This window comes from Gobio gobio, assembly GCF_949357685.1.
Source record: "Gobio gobio genome assembly, chromosome: 19".
Classification (NCBI taxonomy): Eukaryota; Metazoa; Chordata; class Actinopteri; order Cypriniformes; family Gobionidae; genus Gobio; species Gobio gobio.
The window spans coordinates 8,223,106-8,246,680 of NC_137112.1; the positions used below are offsets into that span (position 1 = coordinate 8,223,106).

The 23,575-nt window shown below is 38.0% G+C and overlaps 1 protein-coding gene across 1 annotated transcript in view; it reads left to right on the forward strand.

The window, feature by feature from the left end:
- fhit (fragile histidine triad diadenosine triphosphatase) overlaps positions 1 to 23,575 on the forward strand; it is a 503,961-nt gene that overhangs the window by 102,683 nt on the left and 377,703 nt on the right. The window contains exon 2 of the mRNA XM_079844386.1: positions 13,924 to 14,045. Coding sequence (XP_079700512.1) covers positions 13,940 to 14,045 — 106 coding nt within the window. The 5' untranslated portion in view covers positions 13,924 to 13,939. The remainder of the gene's footprint in view (positions 1 to 13,923; positions 14,046 to 23,575) is intronic.

Genomic DNA, 23,575 nt, shown 5'->3' on the forward strand with positions numbered 1-23,575 from the left:
CCCTTTTTAAAAAAAATAAATATCCATGTTTAATTTTTAAAAAATTCACGAAACTAAATGAAAATGTTTAGTGAAATTAGGAAATAGATTGTTAATTTAGTTGTATACATTTTGTTCTAATGTCACAGGTAATGTCACCTGTGTACATTACTTCTCACCACTGTTTCCTAATGGTTTATTGAACAATCATCTTAATATGCCTTTAATTGTTGCAGTTGCTCTGATTCCCAGCCATACTTACATGGCTTAGGCCCAATCCCAATTCTATTTTATACCCCTTCGCCTTCCTCTACCCCTACACCTACCTGTTCCCCTTGCCCCTGGAAACTGGGGTGAAAATATTCCCCTAAGAAATGGGACACCACTACTATACCATTACATGTCATCACACGTCATCACACACCATTTCTTTTATTAATGTCCTGTGACATTTAACCAGTATGACAGCGCTGTATTTGGACTTAATAAAACGGCACTCGTTTTCAGTTCAAAACGTATGAGCCAGAGTTTCCTAAGATGATACAGATTGATAGAGAACATATAAGACTAGTGAAGCCACTTTTCCATCGGGCCAAACTGTTCTCTTTGTTTATTAACCGTTCCATTCCGTGCTGATCCAAGCCGGCCGGTACGGATATGGTTTTGTTTTCTACTGTGGTGCTGCGATAATGTTCATACGTTATACGTCAAGTCAGTCGTTGCCTTGGTAACGCAAGAGTTTACAGATGATACGTGATGTAAATATCGACTGCGTTATGAAGGATGACCAGATATATATATATATATATTTTTAACTATTGTTAATATGTGTTCACGTCATTCAAATAGTGCCTTTAGCAAGCTACGGAGAAATGGGCAGCCAGGCGACACACAAGTGATTGATCCCGAGTGTCAAAATACACACATTCTGGCAGCACGGTAGTCGATGGAGGGAAACTCCTCATACCCCTACATTCGAAGTGTGGTCCTGAAAAATCTTCATTTGAAGGGCTATCTAACCCTTCCCCTTACCCCTTAGCCTAGAAATCTAGACGCACCTACTCTCGGTAGACCTGCAAGCTGGAAAAAACAAACTTTGGCCAGGCCAATCACATCGTGTATAGAGTCGGTGGGCGGGCTTAACATAATGACGGCACGTCACGGCAGAGTTGTGGTGGTTCCGCGTGCTACTCGTAAACAAAGAAGCTGTCGAACGGCAGCCTTTCGAATCGGCTTTGGCCGCTACTCTGGAAGACTTGGAGTTAAGCTTTTCTTTGAGAAAAGAACAAAGAACGGCACTGAAGTCATTCTTAAGAAAGGAAGATGTGTTCTGAGTTTTTCCGACCGGATACGGCGAAAGTTTAATCCATCAACTAGCTCCTCTTCACGTTGCTCTCTGGTTGGTTGTGGCGCTATCCAATTGCGTGCAGAGGGAATTTGAAAGACAACCGTTTGTCCTGCCCCTCGGATTGAGCCCTGACAATGGTGAGTTCCCAGACCCAACATCTTGATGTGGGTCTGGCTTGTCAGACTACTTACCCCTACCACTCCAGCCAAAAGAGAATCGAGACACCCCTACCCCTTCACTTGAACGCGCAAAACGAAGGGGTAGGGGAAAGGGAAGGGCTACGGGCTAGAAATGGGATTGGGCCTTATTGTGCTTTCTTTGTGCTTGGCCCTTTGATTGCTGCTTGCAGCTATATTTATTTTTTTATTTTATTTTTTTATTCAAGTAAGTTTGACATAAGGTTGGTCCCTGAGCTTTATTCAACCGTCTGTGCAAGTGCATTCAGATGATTTTGAGAAATGCTGTAAGGTCATTTGCTCATTTTAAAGCATTAATCTGTTTTTTTTATGTAATTATAAATAATTACGAATACTATAATTAACAAAGCAGCAGGTTATATGCAGATTCCTTGCCTTGCCTTTTCCTTTGTGTATATCACAGGTTCTTAGTGTGAACACATTTAATTAGTCATTATTATAACAACACATAAACGCAAACGTGCCCACATGCACACGCACGCACACGTCTGACTCCATTACTGTCAGCACACCCGTGAGAGATAGGCATCAGCATTAAACCGGTGATGAAATCTTTCATCACTGCCCTACTGATGTAGCTGTACTTGTGGGATCTTATTTGCTACCAAACCTCTCCTGCAAACAAACTTAATGAGACAACGTTTCAACACTTGCTTTTCTTCTGATAGCATTTCAAAACACAGGAACTCCCTCAAGCCCTCTGTCTGGATGCATCTGCTACCTGAATAAACTCTAGTTATCGGCAAGCTAAACTGACAGCTGAAGCCCACTGCTTGCTGGGTATGTTTGCCCCCCCCCCCCCCCCTCTTTCCAGGTAGATGAAACGCAGTGTGCCAAAGGCCATGTTTGGGTGGAAAATGGAATCAAATGTGTGTGTTTTTCACCTTGAGGAGCTTTCTGTGTGGTAAATCATTGGTTATTCATCATGATTCATTTCATGCAGTGCCTCACTCCATCATCAGTCCGCTAGAAGTTCATTCATCACTGCCATAGTCTTGCCATGCACCAGCCTTGTTATTACAATGTTATTACATTGTAATAAGAAGCCAGTGTTGGGCAGTAGCGACGCTACTACTAGTTAACTACATTTTTCAGTAGCTTGTCAGTAGCTCAGTTACTTTTAAATCAGTGTAGCTTTTCCAGTAGCTAACTACTTTATCCAGCAAGTAGCTGTGTAGCGCGACCAAAAGCCACATTCCGTTTGGGTTCTGACGAGAAAGAGTCTGTAATGAGTGAAGCGGAGCGGTGTGACGCTCAGCTCAATAATCCGCTCTATGCAGACACGCTCCACTCATGAACAGCTCACCGGTAAAACGAAAATCCAGCTCAGACATGAAATGTGACCCGTTTGAAATGAGTCGAAAGTCGCAACGTTCTAATACGGGCCGATAATATGAAAAAACAATGAAAAAATTGATTTTTCTTTTTTCAGCTAATTTCAAAGAACAGGCATTCAAAAATAATCTCCCAAAGTTTCGTGGTCCAGATAATTGAGTAAAGTTCGCTGGAAATGAACATTGCTTTTCTCAACTCCTCTTGTCACTTTTGAGCATTTCCCTATATTCCAGGTATCCCCTGAAACTTTAGTATCTCTGCTCTCCAAAAATGGTGTTAAACGTTGCATAAAACCAATCAAAAAGCTTAGAAATGTAGACAAACAGTGACATAAACGCTGATCATTTTTCAATGGTAAGCCCTGTTTCGACTGACCGGCACGTAATCTGTCCAGCCATCCTCCCGTCAGACCAGCAGCACTCTGTGTCAACAAGCTAGCATATCTCCTCAGAAAGATAGTTCAATACTGTGTATACTGTGTGTAGTTCTGTTTATTAATTTGAGAAATGTCGCTGTCAAAAGACAGCAAAGTGACTGCGTGTACATGGGCGTCTACGCGCGAGGTGACAGTCAAGGATGCGGATGCACGCGGACGCGGATGCGCGCACACGCACGCACACACGCACACACACACACACACCCTACCTCTATCTCTCTCAAGCAAAAATGTAGCGCCTCTGTTCAATCTTTGATTTTAGTAAATCTTTGTAAAAGTGCCTTTTAAAATATTTATTTAAATAAATACTTTAAAATAATTTGAGCTTCAGTCTGGTTTAATAGACATATATATATATATATATATATATATATATATATATATATATATATATATATATATATATATATATATATATATATATATATATATATATATATATATATATATATATATATATATATATATATATTTATATATATATATTTATATATATATATATATATTTATATACATATATATATAAATATATATATATATAAATATAAATATAAATAAATATAAATAAATATATATATATATAAATATATCTATATCCAAATGTCTTTGGTCAAATTAAGCTGTAAAATAAATATTTTATCCCTTTAAATGCAATGGATTTTGAAAGATATCAACAAAAAACGGGTAAAAAACTTTAAAGCGATTTTCTCAGGTTTTCAATTGGAAAAAGAGGGCAGACTACCATAATTAAAATGGATATATCTTTACGTTTATCATTTTAAAGCTTATGGTCTTGTCTTTCCATTGATACCAAAATCTCCATTTTGTAATTTGGGTCACTGTGACTCATTTTGCTGGATCAGGTCACAAATTTATCTGTACTGTAGCCACTATACTTGTAGCCATTTAAACATATTTGTTTCATATTTATGTTTAAATATTATAATGTTAATTTTAAATTTAATCTAGGCTATATTGATTATGAAAAGTGCAAAGATGCGTAATATATGTCAAAGACATACTTCATTTAATTTTGTTTTGTAGAAAGCCTGTCTTTAAAGTGAATTTCGTTTTGTATAAATTGTATCTTAATTTTAATCAATGTTTCATCAGCCAATTGCCTGGATTTAAAGCTCCAGTCCATAACTTTTTGCGCTCTAGCGGTTAATAAACAGAACTGCATGCGTCTTGTGGAAGAACATTGCAGCCGGATCTACTTCTCTCTGTTTATGTCTATGGCGAGTCACGTAGGGACGGTGCTCCTCCGCAGCGGTTCCTACCAGACCGGTCTGAAATAGTCCCAATATAAACACTTATTATAAGTGTACCATAATGATTCAGGGTAAGACAAAAACACGGTTTGGAAAATGGATTCATGTTGTAAATTCTCATTTTAAAATTTTTGTAAATCTTGAACACAAAAAATGTATGGACAGCAGCTTTAATAAATAAGAGGCAAATAGACAATAGCAGACAATAATTGTGACATGGAGTGATCGCTTGCATTGCTCTTGAACATGTCTCATAAATAAACCGAAACTCAGCAGTTACTTGCCTCACAGACATGAGAAATATGTGTATAGAAAGCTAGAAATGTTCACTTTTAAACGAAACGGAAAGAAATAGTCAAGCAATGTGCAGTGTTCATGCGAGCAGCTCATGACTTGCGTCTCAGAGCGGTTCTGTTCAGAATGCTGCACTCCATCACAACATGTTTTACACACATTTTTACACTAATCCTGACTCCTGAGTATTTCATTTAAGTTGCATACATTATGTTCTTGCACTGATGTTAAATGTGTAGCCATTTTGCCCTTTGACAGCCAGCTTGAGATATAGGCTATGTTTGAGTATTGTGTGTATCGGATAGTTTACAAAATCAAATGATTCTGATAGTTTTTGCCATTGAAATGACTGGGAAAAAAGTGTCCCAATCAACCTGAATTCACCCTATACTCACCCTATGCTTGAAACCCCCAAAACAATTATTCAGTTATTTGTAACAATGCCATTGTAAAAAAAGAAAGAAAAAAGAAAAGTGGCTTCAATGTAGATAGCTACTTTTTGATAGTAGCTTGTAGTGTAGCTAACTACCTTTAAAAAAAGGCTAGCTTGAATGTATCTTAACTATTTTAACTTACAAGTAGCTTGTAAAGCTACAGTTTCACAGTAGCTTTCCCAACACAAATGCTCTTGTCCTTAACAGAGAGAGAAAGAGAGAGCACAGCAAGTTTGGAACAAGCTAAATGTGAAAGAAGCTGTCCCGAAAAAGTGATGTCTTGCTGTAAACGATATACTGTATATGGGCAGCTGCCTCAGCAATGTTACAGGCTTGAACATATTAAGCAAATGATTTAAAGCACTATATCTTCCAAATAAAGTGTAATAGTGAATGCTTTCAAACCAAGCTGTTGGTTAAGGTGGCGAATCCGTTGAACCCTCAGTGAAATCTCTGTGAGGTAATATTTTGATCTCACAATGGACCATAAAACGAGTTAAAAAATAGCACAGATATACATTGCACAGCCAGAGAGTTTGGGATATACAAGGGAAGAGCTAACATACTAGCTGAGCTACTACAGCATGTGCTCACTTCCTGATAAAGAGATTGTTCTGTGTGTACACTGAGCCATACAAGATTAATCTGTTGTATCACTGAGGACATGAATGCAAAATGCCATAAGAAAGCACAGAACGCCTTTGACTGTTGGGTCTCGATGAAACATTCTTTTCATCTCCTACGACTAGTTAAAGAGACGTATTCAACAGAGTTTATTCAATTTAGGGCTCAATGCTTGGTGGACTGAATCCTATAGTTCTGGTAAAAAGAAGGGACAGTTCGGCCTTGGGCGGCATATCGTTGCTTTTGTGTTCAAATTGGAGATAGGTCTTCCATGGATATACAGTATAGCCTACGGTCTGCTTTTGATATATATGCTTGATGTCATCACACTAAAACTCATTTCCTTTAGCTCTGGAAACTTGCCGAAGTGCTCTTTTGAATCGCATGTACAAATGAATTATTCAGCCCATTATTATCTTCTTAACTGAGTATTTAATTGCAGTCTTTCTATTGAATGCATATACTGTACATTTCGGTACAAATACAAGTTTGCTGTAGAGAAAATGTCCACATTGGTTTCGTGCTTATCAGGCCATAGTGGATTGAAATATATGCATTAAAGACCTTGACTCTGTGTGTCGTATTCCGATGGAGGGTATAACGTTTCCTGTATGCGTTTCATACTGTCACAGGGATTTCAGTGGCTTTGCAGTTATGAACACCTGAGCTCAATTCCACTGGGGGGAAGTGGTCGATATGTCTTTACAGGCCACTGTGTAAAACAAGGAGGTGTTGAGATGCAGTCAACCTTTTGTTTTAAGGGGTCATGACATGTTGGGGCTGCAAGCAATGCTTTGACATATAAAACGCTTTAGGATATTTACAGACAGAAGAAAGGCGGCTTTTGTAAGTGATATTTCGACCTGTATATTTGGATTATAACAATAACAATTGAAAAATAATGAATTGCAATATGATTGTGATGCGTGTAACACACCATATATACAGTCTTTATTGATTTAAGACCACATAGGAGCACTTTATTTAATGGAGCTGATGTGTTTTTGGGCAATTTTATGTTGTGCTTAACTGGAAGTCATCATGAATGCTTTTTGCACCGCTAAACAAACAACATTCTGATTACTTATTGAACAATGCTTTCATTGACCTCCCACCCCTCCTTAAGCCCAGGTTTTTGCAGTTGTTTTATCTGGCTGCTGTAATCATTAAGAACTTTTTATTTTGGCCAATTTCAACATTTATTAGGCTTTTAAAAATAACAACTTTTAATTTAATTGAACCTAAAACAATCTTTACATAAACCCATTATAATAAATGTTATATTTACCCATGGCCTTCCCTGTTAGACAGTCTACACAGAAATTGAATAAAGTTATCAACACCTTTCTTAACTGCATAAATAATAAATGAAATCTAGATTAATCATCATTAAAGCTACAATTGTCTCTGTTCCTGTTGTTCTTTGATGAATATTAATGACAGACATCATCAGTGCTGCTGTCACTTTAAGATCCTCTGCCGAAACATGACACGGATCTGAAGTTACTCTAAAAAAGTAATAAATTACTAGTTACTAATTACATATTCAATAGTGTAATTAGATTACTGTGCAAATGACTCTCTCCAAAAAGTATTTAATTACTTATTACTAATTATTTTCTAAATCCTATTTCGACTTTGTCTAGTTAAGTGATTCAAGGATAGACATGAAACGGCTCTTTTAATTCATTCAAATAAACAATATAAAACTACATCAATTATTCTTATTAACTGACCAAAGTATTACAAATGTGAGAAGGATATCTAAAAACATGCATTTTAAAGTTTAAAATGCTTTTAATGCATTTTAGACTTAAAATTTTGATGTTAATTCCACTATTGTATTATATATAATTTATCTAAATATACAGAGTATTTTGTTAAATTACATCAGAAGTAACTGTAATTAAATTACAAAAAAAAATAAAATAAGAGTAATCCCTTACTTTACTTTTTCAAGGGGAAAGTAAGTAAATTACAGTAACTAATAACTTGGTAACTAGTTAAACCCAACACTGGTCCCGCGCATCTCTTTTTCTTACAAGTAATTTAAGACTCCTAATATGAGAATACTCGACAAAACTGACATTTTGGCCAAAATCTCTGTGTTGTTATTTTTGTTCAAGAGCGAAATAAAACTCGATGTGTGCTTGAGACTGGTGCGCATGTGTGTGTGTGTGTGTCTGTGTGTGTGTGTGTGTGTGTGTGTGTGTGTGTGTGAAATATCAGGACACAAATGTGTATAATGACATGGGTATGACATAGGTATTACAAAAAGAGGGTGAAATATGAGGATGTTCCCCATGTCCTCACTTTTCAAAATGCTTATAAATCATACAGGATGAGGTTTTTTTCACAGAAAGTAAACTGCACAGTCTCCTGTGAGGGTTAGGTTTAGGGGCAGGGGCAGTGTAAGGGGATAGAAAATACGGTTTGTACGGTATAAAAACCATTACGCCTATGGAATGTCCTCACATTTCACAAAAACAAACATGTGTGTGTGTCTGTGTATGTGTGTGTGTGTCCCTCGATTAGCTCCCTAGCTTCCTAGGTGGTGAATCAGTATATTGTGTACATGAATGTGGCCGACTCCCTGATCAGTGCCCTGACTACTGTCATATATATACAAGAATTGCACTTTCATAACTTTTCATAACAAACATAATTTACAGTATCTTAAGAATTATCGATCACTAGTTGCTATCACACATTTATGTTTATGCACATAGCACATACAGTACTGTCATATGAATCCTCATGCTGCTGTTTGTCAGATAGTAGCAGTAGATATACAGTACCTTGGTTTGTTTTTGCAATAAGTTTTTCATATCCGCTCTCCTGAATCCAAAATATGCTGCATTCATTTTTTTTCTTTTTCTTTTGCAGTGCAGCCTATTCTAGGTTCTTCATGTTTGCAATTATGCTGCCTTCTTATTTGCCTATATGATGCATCATATGTGCCTGTATCTATAGTATATAACCTTATTAATTGTTTAAAAAGCCAAGATTATAGTAATCGTGATCTAATGGATTTAAGTTTGATTAATTGTACAGCCTTAATGAGAATAATGAAAAATTCAATATTAAACAAAATTACATAGCCTAGCCTACCATTGCCATTTGTTCTCGTAAGTGCTTACCATGCCCATATATTTCAAATAAATTCATATCTGAGCTGAATTTCATTGGGTGAACCTTACATTGCGGTTGTGTGTGCGTTTGAATTAGTTTAGGGATTATTGTGTCTGCCGGTAAATGATGTATCAGTAGCGGCGAGCAGGCTTCTGGATTTCACCGATTACACGCAGGAGCAGCAATCTGTGCAGTCAAGGTTACAGATAAGGATTAAACACGTAACCGGCGCAATAACGCTGCATGGAATGCAGGCCGAGCGCACGCCCAGAGAATCATGCGTGACCGCCACTGCTGCGAGCAGAGTCACAAGCACGTTTGATGGAAATGTTGATATCAGATCACAGCGGAGAGCCGAAATGCGGCCGCTTCTCGCACGCTTCAATCCACGCACATGTGCGTTACCATACCTGACGCGGAACAAAATGCCAAATGCGTGCCGTCAAGCACACGGGAGATGCACATTAATTAGGTCATTGCAAACTGCAGCACACTAATTGCAGCATTGTGATTCTTAATTGCGGAATTGTTGGAATCTGTTTAGGAGGCTAATGCCCGAGACAGCTGGTATGCACACATTTCCCACTTTCCTTTTTTTCCCCCTTCTTCATTTTTATCCATTTTTTTTGTATTCCGTCCTCTGGGACAACGTCCAACTCACAGTATGGGTCCTTTTCGCCATGTTTTCCTAAATGATATGTGTTTCTGTGTGAGTGTGAGTGTGTTTAGAGGGAAAGAATATTCAATTTTCTGTTTTCTATGCATGTGTGTGTGCATATCTTTGGGGTCATTTTGAGTGCACCTGTCTGTGTGTGTATCTGTGAGGTTATTTTAACCCAATTTTAATAATTCATGCACACACAAAAACCCAACTCCCATGTGGTTATTACATATAATTATATTTTACGGAAAATAATGGCAAGGATTTTTTTTTGGTCCATTCTTCTCTCATGTTAAATGCAGAACTGATTTGACATTTGTTTCGCTTGGTAAATAAAAGACAAATTAGGTGTTTACAAGCTGTTTAAAGCATCAGTTCAACTAAAAATGACAATACTGTCATTCATCGGTGGAAGAAAGAAAATCAAATGGGTCTCAAATGAGTAAATGATGACAGAATTGTCTTGTTTTTCTTTCTTCGGTTGAACTGTTCCTTTATTTCTACATGGGATGGTTAATGTGACTGCACCAATATATTTTTAGCTGATCAATGCAAACTGAAATTCCCTGGGGAAGTTGTCTAAATTTAGCAAGAGGACGCTGATCTGGGTCGATACTTGTTTGTAATGGTGGGCGTTAAAAAAGCCCTCCCAGTGTGACAAGATGCCTCTTTTTTTTGCTTTATGGATTGTTCTTTGTTTGAACTCTTGCTGTTTCAGATATTCGTTTTATCATTGACATCTTTCATTGAGACGGTTTTAAAATAGCTCGCTATCAATTTGTTTACTTCAAGTCTGCTATATGAGATGCCTTTCATTTGGACTGAAATGAGAAAAGAAATGTCATAGAATTCGTATTTAATGCAGAATGTTGTCTCAAACAATTAAAAGAGTAGACACAAACTTCATTTAAAGGGATAGTTCACCCAAAAATGAAAGTTCTGTCATCATTTACTCACTCTCACATTGTTACAAACCCGTATGAATTTCTTTTTTCTGCTTAACAATAAGGAAAATATTTTGCAGAATGTCTGTAACCAACAGGGCCGGCCCTAGCATTCCAACACACACATCCTACACTGATAATATGAAGATATCTTTACTTATGCAAACTTTTTAACAATTTTAATGATTGCTTTTAGATAAATGTATCAACATTTAGTGAATTAATGCTTAATAAAGCAAAAACATCTACCAATGGGTTATTAAAATTACAACAGAGAATAGCAAGTTCTGAGTTAGTCCAGATTAAAATGCAAAGAACGTTATAAGTGTAAAAACACATGTTTGAAATGTATTAAAGTAGGCCTATTTAAATATTTGGAGTTGTTTGATAAACACTAAAGCAAATACAAAACGACTGTTTGAAAATTCCGAACGACTGTTTTAAAACGTAAATACTGTTTGCCTTCTTTTCCTCTCCGTTAAGGTCCTTTCACACTGGACGCGATTTTGACGTGCGAATAATTCGCGCGATGGTTTTATATTTTGATCAGCTGTTTGTGTAATGAATCCTTTCACACCGAAAGCGAATGTGCTGTGGCGAAAAAACAACGTTTATTTTTTTTTGCTTTGATTTCGTCACAGACGTCGCAAATTCGTGTCGCGGCTGATGTAAATGGTTTTGACGCAAACTGTTCGCAGACAAAATATTTGCGTTTTCGCTTCGCTTTTTTGTTACTCATCCGGTGTGAAAGGGCCTTTACAAGCAGAAACAGAAAGTCACGCTTGCGCAGCTGCTTTGTGTAGGGGAGCACGGGGCACAACCTAACGCGGGGTTAGTTGTAACAAGCATGGTTTAAAACTTTCCACACATGCCAGGGTGATGAAACTTAGCGTATTTACTAGTTGCCGTATCAACATGTTTTAAAGAAAAAATTCCGCCAAAATTAAAAAATCTTTGGAAAATATTACTGAACATTTATTTGACCATAGCAAAAGTACATTTCTTTCTTAAGTTTATTTTTCATCTCTGTTTTTTGTGTTAATTTCAAATAAGACAAATTGGATATTATTTTAATCTTATATCTGTTATTTAACAGTTGAGATCGTTCTTTAATGTAATCTAACAGCAGGAGACACGAGCCACAGTTTAAATCCTATTTGCACAGGTGGGGTGCTTACTAACACTGCGTTACACTGAGCCCCTATTAGAACTACGCCATTATATTCTATATTTTTATGAATTATTTTGAGAAACCATGAGAAAAGGTCAATGTTCAGAAATGATTCATTATTATTATGTTTTAACGATGCTGTATTGCTGTATTTACCGATGTGTTTGTTGTCAAACTCAAAAATGTGTATATTTTTAACGATTAAAAAATGCCATTATTTTATTTTAAAAAGTTATTAAAGGGGCATGTTGTCACATTTCACTTTTTTCGGGGTACATTTCACAATTTTTTCGGTGTAAATCAAGAAAAGAGTATACACTGTATTAATGAAACAAAACCACATAATTGTTCTAGACATGTGGGAAATTAATGTGGAAAAAACAAATACTCTGAATCCCAAGTGGATTTACACAAACTGAGACGGTCAAAAAGAGTTAGGTTGTGCCCCGCTCTCCCCTACACGGGTAACCATGGTAAGCGCCACCTCCTGCCAGAGAGTGAACTTGCATCTTTATTCAGCCCGTCTACTGCTTCTACAGATGATCAATGCGAAACCAGATCAAATTCACGCACGACCTGCAAACACGCAGTATTGTAGAATTGCACTGGTAGATGGAAAAGAAGCTAATATGCATTCTAAAAATCTAAACAATTTGAACATTAAGGTATCTAGAATTATTAACGTATTTTGAAGTGCCCACGTCATCGCGCGTCACTCCCAGATAACAGAAAATGGGCAAAGAGGCGGGACGTGGGTGGAGCTGAAGTGACGTGATGACTAACAGACAGCAGACAAACGGCAATTCACCTGTCACTCAAAGTGGCCACGCCCTTAATTATGCAGAACTTTAAGGCTTTATATAATGCAAACGAATGAGTTATAAAAAAAATCACCCCCTCATAGTTGTCATGAAGGGCAAAATTAGCTGTATAGACCAAAACCACAATTTGTACCAGGCTGTAAACATGTTTTTTTTCTGCTGTAAAGTTGGGCATTTTAACATGGAGCTCAATGAGATTCTGCTCCCTTTTGGAGCCGGAATTGCAGTTTAAGTCACTTCCGTATTGGCTTCAATAGAAACTGCGGGAGGTTGCCGCTTAGTCTTACCGCGCCGTGTGTGGCCCCTCTATGCAACCGCTTATGTTGCTTATTAGGTAGGGCCGGCACTGGTAACCAAACAGTTGTGGGGCACCATTGACTTCCATAATAGAAAAACAAAACAAAAAACTATCCAATACTATCCAAGTCAATGGTGCTCCACAACTGTTTGGTTACAAACATTCTTTAAAATATATTATTTTATGTTCCATATAACAGAGAAATACATGCATATTTGGAACAACTTGAGGGTGAGTAAATGATGAGAGAATTTTCATTTTTGGCTGAACTAACCCTTTAATAGGATGTATGATCATATTAGTTTTCTAAGGTAACCTTGACTATTGGGTCAGTGGCATTATTTGTCTGGACCCATTCATTAATTAAAAAATTGACTTGAAATGTAAGGTTTTTTTTTTTCCAACCTTTTTTAATTTAAAAAACAACAAAGATGATTGGAGTAAATTTTACAAGAAAACATATTTTCCTATTGTGTAATTTAATTTGTTAATCGTTGGGCGAAATTAGTTTAGTTGTAATTATTTGTGAAATTTACCGACTGATTGTTTCAAAGTAAATTATACATCAGATTTTATTTAGTGAGATAGTGTTCTGAAATCTGAATAATGACAAACATTATTCAGGAAAATGCACATACAACAGGAAATTCTCACAGTTAGGATCCCTGCAGACCATTTTTATGACATTTCATAAAAGGTTGTATAATGTCATGTGGTGCAACTCAAAAATGTAAAATATATCATGTGTGTTCAGTGTGTGGGTAAAATATGTATTTACTATATACTTTGGATTTTTCAGAGACATTAAACTGAAACTTTTCTTGAAAATGATATCAAGTTTTTCAAAACCTTATGAAATCAACACAAAGAGTACATTTTAAGAACCCGCCAAATGTGTTTTAAAATAAATGTTTAAAAAAGTTTTCCTTTCCTTTACCTTTGTTTGTCATTGACCGTGTCAAACTCTGTGTCTTACAGAAGTTAAGGATCTACTATGGCTACGTTTCGCTTTGGGCAGCACATCATAAAGTCCTCTGCTGTGTTTTTGAAGACGGAGTTGTCCTTCGCATTGGTCAACCGAAAGCCGGTCGTGCCTGGACGTATCCTTTTCGGGTTTACCATAGCGACTGAGATATTACACTGAGGTGAAGCAAGGTAGGATTTTCTGTCTGTCTTTCCCCTCTCGTCTCTGTTTACTGTGGAATATAGTGTACTCTGAAGAGCCGTTCTGTTTGGTCTGACCTTCGCATTAAACCATATCAGCAGATGGTTACAGCCCTTCAGAACAGGTTATCTTTGGGAAGAAAGCTATTGGATTGGCTGAAAGTTTCGCCGTCTAAAATGACATGAAGACTTTTAAAAAGATTGCTTCTAAGTAATGGTCATGAGTCATGAATTGTTGCCTTTTTCATTTTGCAGTTTCCCTGGATATATATACACTCACCTAAAGGATTATTAGGAACACCTGTTCAATTTCTCATTAATGCAATTATCTAATCAACCAATCACATGGCAGTTGCTTCAATGCATTTAGGGGTGTGGTCCTGGTCAAGACAATCTCCTGAACTCCAAACTGAATGTCAGAATGGGAAAGAAAGGTGATTTAAGCAATTTTGAGCGTGGCATGGTTGTTGGTGCCAGACGGGCCGGTCTGAGTATTTCACAATCTGCTCAGTTACTGGGATTTTCACACACAACCATTTCTAGTGTTTACAAAGAATGGTGTCAAGGCTGTCCTGTGGGCGAAAATGCCTTGTTGATGCTAGAGGTCAGAGGAGAATGGGCCGACTGATTCAAGCTGATAGAAGAGCAACTTTGACTGAAATAACCACTCGTTACAACCGAGGTATGCAGCAAAGCATTTGTGAAGCCACAACACGCACAACCTTGAGGCGGATGGGCTACAACAGCAGAAGACCCCACCGGGTACCACTCATCTCCACTACAAATAGGAAAAAGAGGCTACAATTTGCACAAGCTCACCAAAATTGGACACACTTTAAACCCCTTAGTGCCAATTGTACATCGTTTAAATGCCACAGCCTACCTGAGCATTGTTTCTGACCATGTCCATCCCTTTATGACCTCCATGTACCCATCCTGATGGCTACTTCCAGCAGGATAATGCACCATGTCACAAAGTTCGTATCATTTCAAATTGGTTTCTTGAACATGACAATGAGTCCACTGTACTAAAATGTCCCCCACAGTCACCAGATCTCAACCCAATAGAGCATCTTTTGTGCATGTGGTGCATCATGTGGTGGAACTGGAGCTTCGTGCCCTGGATGTGCATCCCACAAATCTCCATCAACTGCAAGATGCTATCCTATCAATATGGGCCAACATTTCTAAAGAATGCTTTCAGCACCTTGTTGAATCAATGCCACGTAGAATTAAGGCAGTTCTGAAGGCGAAAGGGGGTCAAACACAGTATTAGTATGGTGTTCCTAATAATCCTTTAGGTGAGTGTGCATATATATATATATATATATACATACATATATAAACCTTTAAGGACATTGTGTCTGTCCTTAAATGAATTCAATTATAACTAAAAGTTTCTTAAAGATAAAGCTTTGAACTATATAGGGAGCCTTTACTTGCACATTACTATATATTAAAGGTTAACAACAGAGCCCAAACTATGAGCCTAAATTCAGTTGCTATTTATTTTGAGATATAATAATCAACACTCAAATAACACATTGTATGCAAACATGTACTTCACATAAGGCAGTTTTTGCATTAACTTCTAAATCTAATTATAAAATGATAGTTTTTCTCCAATTCGTTGTTGAAAAATCATTTATACACAGTATGACAGATTTATTTAAACATACATTAAATAATCAAGACATCACCAACAGGTTCAGTAGAATATAATGAATATATAGGCTAATATAGTGTATATATTTAGTGAAAGAGTTTGTTTCTCTAGTGAATTAACAGCTGTGGACACTAAATGACTCCTGAGGTAAATGTGATGCTACGTGACATTGTTTACAAGCTGTTTTATTGACATCTTTCCACTGTTGAAACACTGAGCGATTACATATGATACGTTTCAGTAAGTTGTAATGTATATGTTAATGTTAATTCGTTACACCCCTAATATATACTGTGTATATATATACACGCACGCACGCACGCACGCACACACACACACACACTTGAATGCTTTTATTTGGATCTGAAAGACATTGCAAAGAAAACAAGATCCAAATACTCTGGGAAGAGTCATTGACAAGGTGACAGGTCTACAATTTATTGCTCACATACTTTTACAGGTCCATCCATTTATAATACTTAACACATTAAAGAAAAACAAAACATCTCTGTCTCCATATTTGCATGCTCCCTAAGGTGGCTGAAACGGAGCAACATTTTGCAAGCATTTTTGCCGCCCCCCTAACTGCATCCCCCTGACCACATTCTTATGGACATGGCCTAAACTTCCAAACACCAGAGTTATTAATTTACAGTGGTATCCAAGTCAGTGAATGAGATCTACCAGTGGTTGATATTTCAATAGTTTGGAATAGTAACAAGTATCCATATACACGTCAAAACAGCAGCCCACCTCAAAGATACATACAGATTGCATAACCTCTTTTACAATAACAATGTCAGGAGTATTTGGACTGTTTTTAAAGTAGTCACTGTCTGATGTATTCTGATGAAACCAGATAACCTGTACAGTGCTATGCTTGTAAATCTTACTATCATGTCCATAGATTATCTTTTGCAAGTCCTTTGCAACCAGATCAACCAGACGGTCATGTCTGGCCACATAAAGTCCTTTATAATTTTAGCATCCGTTTAGTATGTGAGCAACCGTTTCATTCTCTTGCTGAGTTGGGTGTAATATACAGTAGGGTTCATGCTTTGATGGATACCATGTTGCCAGATTGTCTTTAGTTGGGAGACACTGTAATCTTGCTTTAATCATAAATATTAGGATGTCATCTGAGATTGATGGGTTTGTCAGGACAGAATGAGACACTGAATGGTCGGCAAAAATGAAGTAATGCAAGTTTTCCTTTTGGCCCGTCCAGTGCTGTCCATTTTGGGTCTGTCTAAGATTAAGAATTGAGGCTGTTGCGTGTTTAATCTGTAGCTGGTGAGGTGTATTGTCTTTAACCAGCGGATCGGTGATTATGTTGTCGTTGAGAGCAACTACTTCTCCGCTGGGTCCCAGCCAGGACAGCTATATTCCTGTACGGTAACATAGATCATTTAAATCTAGCCAGTCAGAGCGCACTCCAAATCCGGCTGCTCTGATGTCCAACTTTCCGTTCTGCTTTAGTTTAAATCCAAGAAACTGGGACTCGTTTGTGGAAGCAGCAGGTATTTTGCGATGCTGTAGATGTAAAAACAGCGTTTGTAAATCCTGCCGGTCTTTAAACGCGCTCTTTACTGTTGTTATAAGGCACATTGTCAAAAGTAGTATCCAAAAGTCAGTCATGTCAAAATACACTTTCCTGCATTAACGTTGGCAGTTACAATGGGTGTTGCTGTTGGAAAATCATGCAGGTGCGCGCACACACACACACACACACACACACACACACACACACACACACACACACACACACACACACACACACACACACACACACACACACACACACACACACACACACACACACACACACACACACACACACACACACACACACACACACACACACACACACACACACACACACACACACACACACACACACATTAGTGTGATTCATTATAATAAAACATATTTACATTAAAAAATTAATTATTAATTCATATTCAGTTATATACAATAAAAAAATAAAATAAAACATACCCCTGATAAATTGTTAGCACTTTCATGTATTTGCATGTTTGCCAAAAACTAAAATAAAAATATAATTCATTGACATATAATGTAATTCATTTGGTGTTTTTTTAATCAGCTGAAAGTCTATAATTTTGATATTCCAGTTTTGTGCACGTCTTTAAATCTTGCGGACAGAAGTTGTACTCTTTTCAGAGGCTGACTCCATGTCATGCAACGTAAAATGCAAAATGCCGTGAATCATCATCAGATGCTCCTACATTCTCCTCTTTTTTGCTTTGCTTCAAAAAGAAAGTGCATACTTCTTTTGTCTATTAATCTTAGTGCTCAACGTGCAAATGCAAACCTTGCATACATTTGCATGATTTCCATTGCTGATTTGTTTGAATAATGTTCTTATTCTCTTTCCGAATAGCAATAAGTCCTGGGCTTTGCGGCAAAAAAATCTTCAAGTGCTGCTCTGTCTCATGTAAGCCGCTATGTTTAGATTAACTTTTGATGGAAAGCCATTTTTCACAGCATTATAGGCCACTGCAGCACAATCCTAAATCCAATGAGGAGCAGCAGTGTTTGGAGGGCATAAGCAATACATTAGCATTATTTAATTGTTACTCTCGCAGTCCAAACAGCGTGAAACATTATGGCACTGCCAGGTAGTTACAGTCACATGAGAGCTAAAGGGCAAGGCTGCTATTGTGTAGAAAAGAGGCATATAGAGTGAAGTTCCCCTAACATTTTCTCTGAAATGCAGCAATGGTATAGCCTAGAAATCTAGACGCACTCTAGCGGCAGCAAATGTAATTTACAGCCAGGGTCGTCTAGCAACTCTCTGTTGGCTTGCGAGCATGAAAAACCAAACTCTAGTCAGGCCAATCACAACGTGTATAGAGTCGGTGGGCGGGATTAACATAAAGCTGCTGTTGCTGCTGGCGAACAGCAGTCTTTCGAATCAGCTTTGGCCACGACTCTGGAAGACTTGGAGTTAAGCTTTTCTTTGAGAAAATAACAAAGAACGGCACTGAAGTCATTCTTTAGAAAGGAAGATGTGTCTGGAGTTTTGCCGACCGGATATGGCAAAAGTTGAATCTATCAACTAGCTGCGCTGGTGGGAAAACACATGGGACTCAGCCACAACCTGCTTGTGATTGTTGTCTCAACAACTCTGGTTGGTTGTAGCGCTATCCTATTGCGTGCAGAGGGAATTTGAAATACAACTGTTCATCCCGCCCCTCGGATTGAGCCCTGCAAATGGTGTGCTCCCAGACCAAACATCTTGATGTGGGTGTAACAAATTAGCTCAAAGGGGATATATTAATAATTAATCATAACTCGTTACAATTAATTATAGATTTTTGGATCAGTTAACCGAATTAACTTAATGTAACTCAATTAATATTACAATCAAAAAATCTGTTCGTCCAGCGAACATTCAGTACTGATTGTCTATCAACTTCAGAAAGGATATTTTCTGTGACCACAGCAAAATAACTCTTTCTTAGCTCATAGCTATGATCGATTCATTAAAGTGACAATTTATTTATAAGCAGACCAGAGTCAACTCGTACGAACGAGCACAAGAGTTTATTTAACTAAAACACAAACATATAACTAACATAAACACACAACACAAAATCATACAAACTTTAGAATGGAAAGTGGAAGTGACAGAAAAACCAGATCAGAACAGATGAATGAAGCTATGAGAAAAGAGTCTAAAACCTGGGAAAACCATATGTAAGACAACAAGCGCCTTTATTTTAACAAAGGGGTTTACAGCTTTCAATAACTACACAGCAAATTTGTATATCGCACGTAACTTGCATTTGCCTTGAAAGGTGTCCAGATGTACAGTCGCAGGAGGAAGTCTTGATACTTTGGTCTGATGGTGTTGCAGTTGCAATCGATTCCTTCCATGTTGAGCGAAGGAACGATGGTGAACTTGCAGAGACTCTGTGATGGTCGAAGAAGGCCCACATGGTTTGATGTGCGTGGGGCTGGCTGGTGCGGCTGGATGAGGTCTCACGCGAACAGCGTTCGGGAAGGGAATGCCAGCGAGTACTACGACTAACAATGCGGAGGGAACTTTGTGTTGGCCTTTTAAGTTCCAGAGGCCACACCTTTGAGTTTTGGCTTGACCAATGAGGAAGCTGCACTTCTCAGCGGGAGAGTTCCTTTGTTTTGAACAAAGGGCTGCGTTATTCGCGTTGAAAATGTGTGTGTTCATTTGTATTCTGATAAATACAACGAACACACTGCATTCTACAAGAAAGTGATGTCCACAAGTGTGAGTCATTAAATGAGGAATATTTTGATAGGAGACACCATCCATTTCTATAGTGGATTGAGTGTCTGTTGGTTGTAATGTTCTCTTATTTGATAAAACTCAGCCCAAGTGTCTTTGAAATGTATGATGGGTGCTAATTCACAGTGGGGCAACTAGCCATCTCGGAGCCTGTCTGGGTCCTTAAGGAGATTAAATTGTAAAGATTGTGTGTTTGGTCGGTCCAGTAGCTACATGGGTCTGGTTTGTCAGGCTAGCAATGGTATGTTAATGAATGTAATTTATAGTGTATTGCTTTATTATCAATATTCCCATTAGGGATGTTAACAATTAATCAATGATCGCTTAATTGTTGATAATGCATTTAATCGATAAAACTTATCAATCATTGATTAAGCAGGGTCGTGAAGTGGACCATTTTACAGGTCGAGTTACACCTTCATCATGACTATAAGTTTGCATGTGCATTCGCAACCTTTTGTTTTGTTTATTTTGTGTAGGCCTATATACTGTATATATAGAGTATGTGCATCTCAATAAATTAGAATGTTGTGGAAAAGTTCATTTATTTCAGTAATTCAACTTAAAAGGTGAAACTAATATATTATATAGACTCATTACATGCAAACTGATATATTTTAAGCCTTTATTTGTTATAATTTTGATGATTATGGCTTACAGCTTATGAAAATCTCAGAAATTAAAATATTGTGAAAAGGTTCAGTATTGTAGGCTTAAATTGTCACACTCTAATCATCTAATTAATCCAAAACATCTACAAAGGGTTCCTGAGCCTTAAAATGGTCTCTTAGTCTGGTTCAGTACAATTCACAATCATGGGGAAGACTGCTGATCTGACAGCTGTGCAGAAAACCATCATTGACACCTTCCACAAGGAGGGAAAGCCTCAAAAGGGAATTGCAAAAGAAGTTGGATGTTCTCAAAGTGCTGTATCAAAGAGTGGACTGAGGCTGGAGTTACTGCATCAAGAGCTACCACACACAGACATGGACATGGGCTTCAAATGTCGTCAGAAGTGTCTTTCCTGGGCTTTAGAAAAAAGAAACGGTCTGTTGCTCAGCGGTCCAGTCCTCTCTTCTGATGAGAGCAAACTTTGCGTCTCATTTGGAAACCAAGGTCCCAGAGTATGGAGGAAGAATGGAGAGGCACACAGTCCAAGATGCTTGAAGTCCAGTGTGAAGTTTCCACAGGCTGTGTTGGTTTGGGAGCCATGTCATTGGCTGGTGTTTGTCCAATGTGCTTTATTAAAGGAACACGCCAACTTTTTGGGACTTTGGCTTATTCACCGTATTCCCCAGAGTTAGATAAGTCCATACATACCATTCTCATCTCTGTGTGTGCCATAACTCTGTCTGACACACCCACCCGCTAGCCTAGCTTAGCACAAAGACTGGAGGTAAATGGCTCCAGCTAGCCTACTGCTCAATAAGTGACAAAATAACACCAACATTTTCCTATTCACATGTTGTGATGTGTATAGTCACAGCGTGTACCATTAACAAGGTTACATGAGACACAGCCATCTTATAAATGTATACATACTGGGGACTATATTCTCACTGCTCTACTTCTGCGGAGTGCTGAGTGATTTGCTTGCAGCACCTGAGAAGCCCCGCGGTGAAGAGGAGAGAGTTCGCTCAGAGTTGGAGTAATAGAGTCAGCAATTACCAGTTTACAATCATGGGTGTTCGCTGTATTGTAAAGAACTGCGACAATAAACAGGGGAGACCAGGTAATACAATGATATTTAATAGAATTCCAATCCAAAACGCTGACCTGATGAATCTGGATATAGATCCAAACACACCTGTAGCCATCATGTAACCTTGTTATTGGTACACACTGTGACTATACACATCACAACATGTAAATAGGAAAATGTTATTTTGTCACGTATTGAGCAGTAGGCTAGCTGGAGCCATTTTCCTCCAGTCTTTGTGCTAAGCTAGGCTAGCAGTGGGTGCGTCAGACAGAGTTATGGCACGCACAGAGATGAGAATGGTATGTATGGAGTTATCAAACTCTGGGGAATACAGATAATAAGCCAAAGTCCCAAAAAGTTGGCGTGTTCCTTTAAGTCCAGAGTCTGCGCACCCGTCTACCAGGACATTTTAGAGCACTTCATGCTTCCTTTGGCAGACAAGCTTTATGGAGATGCTGACTTCATTTTCCAGCAGGACTTGTCACCTGTCCACACTGCCAAAAAGTACCAAAACCTGGTTCAATGACCATGGGATTACTGTACTTTATTGGCCGGCAAACTTGCCTGACCTGAAGCATTGCCTAGAGAAAGATGAGAGACATGAGCTGAAGGCCGCTATTGAAGCATCATGGTCTTCCATAACACTTCAGCAGCGCCACAGGCTGACAGCATCCATGCCACACCGCATTGAGGCAGTAATTCATGCAAAAGGGGCCCAAACCAAGTACTGAGTACATATGCATGATGATACTTTTCAGAGGGCGGACATTTCTGTACTTAAAATCCTTTTTTTTATCGATTTCACGTAATATTCTAATTTTCTGAGATTTTGAATTTGGGGGTTTCATAAGCTGTACGCCATAATTATCAAAATTATAACAAATAAAGTCTTGAAATATCTCACTTTGCATGTAATGAGTCTATATAATATATTCGTTTCACCTTTTAAGTTGAATTACTGAAATAAATGAACTTTTCCACGATATTCTAATTTATTGAGATGCACCTGTATGTACACACATATATATTTGTAGTAAAGTGGTAGTAAAGCGTGCCGGTGATCATCTTCAGCTTCACCGCGCGCAGCTCAAACCGCAAGGCACAACTGGTTTAGTTGCCGTGTTTCCAGGTAGAGCGTGTCCACAACATGTTTATGGGCTTCAAATTTTGGGCTGCCATTATAAAGCTTGGAAGTAAACTAACTAACGTAAACTAACACAAATTTGACACAAATGCAATCGTAACCATGCCATTTTAGCTCTTTTATCATGACTCGTCTTTCACGAGATTCGTACCCGAGCTCTCAGCATTGCAAGTACGATTCTGTACCAGCTGAGCTACCAAGCAAGATTGGCATGTCAGAAAAGCTGAACATGGAGTTGCTTAAATGATGCAAACTCCAAAATTATTTGTTTACATGTCACGTTAAAATTGTTTTGAGGTCATAACATAATATAAGGAGCCGCGTGAAACAAATGCTCCTGTAATCATAAGTGTGTATGAAAAAAGTGCTTCTAGTGTTCATTTCTGTTTGAATGCTGATATGCTAAAACCATAGGGATACGCTCATGTTCATTTTGCGGTTTATACTGTATGCCAAGCACTTCTACCTTTGAGTCCATGCTAAGATGTTATTATTAATAAATGTTTATATATAATTATGAGAATTTGGTTTCTATATGCATTTGTTTGTTTGTTTATTGTTGATCTCTTTCATTCACTGTTCATGTGTAGATTGATAGGGCCATTCTTGCAGAAGTGTAGCTCTGTGAGTCTGTGCTGTTTTCTCTGCTCTCTACACATTTCG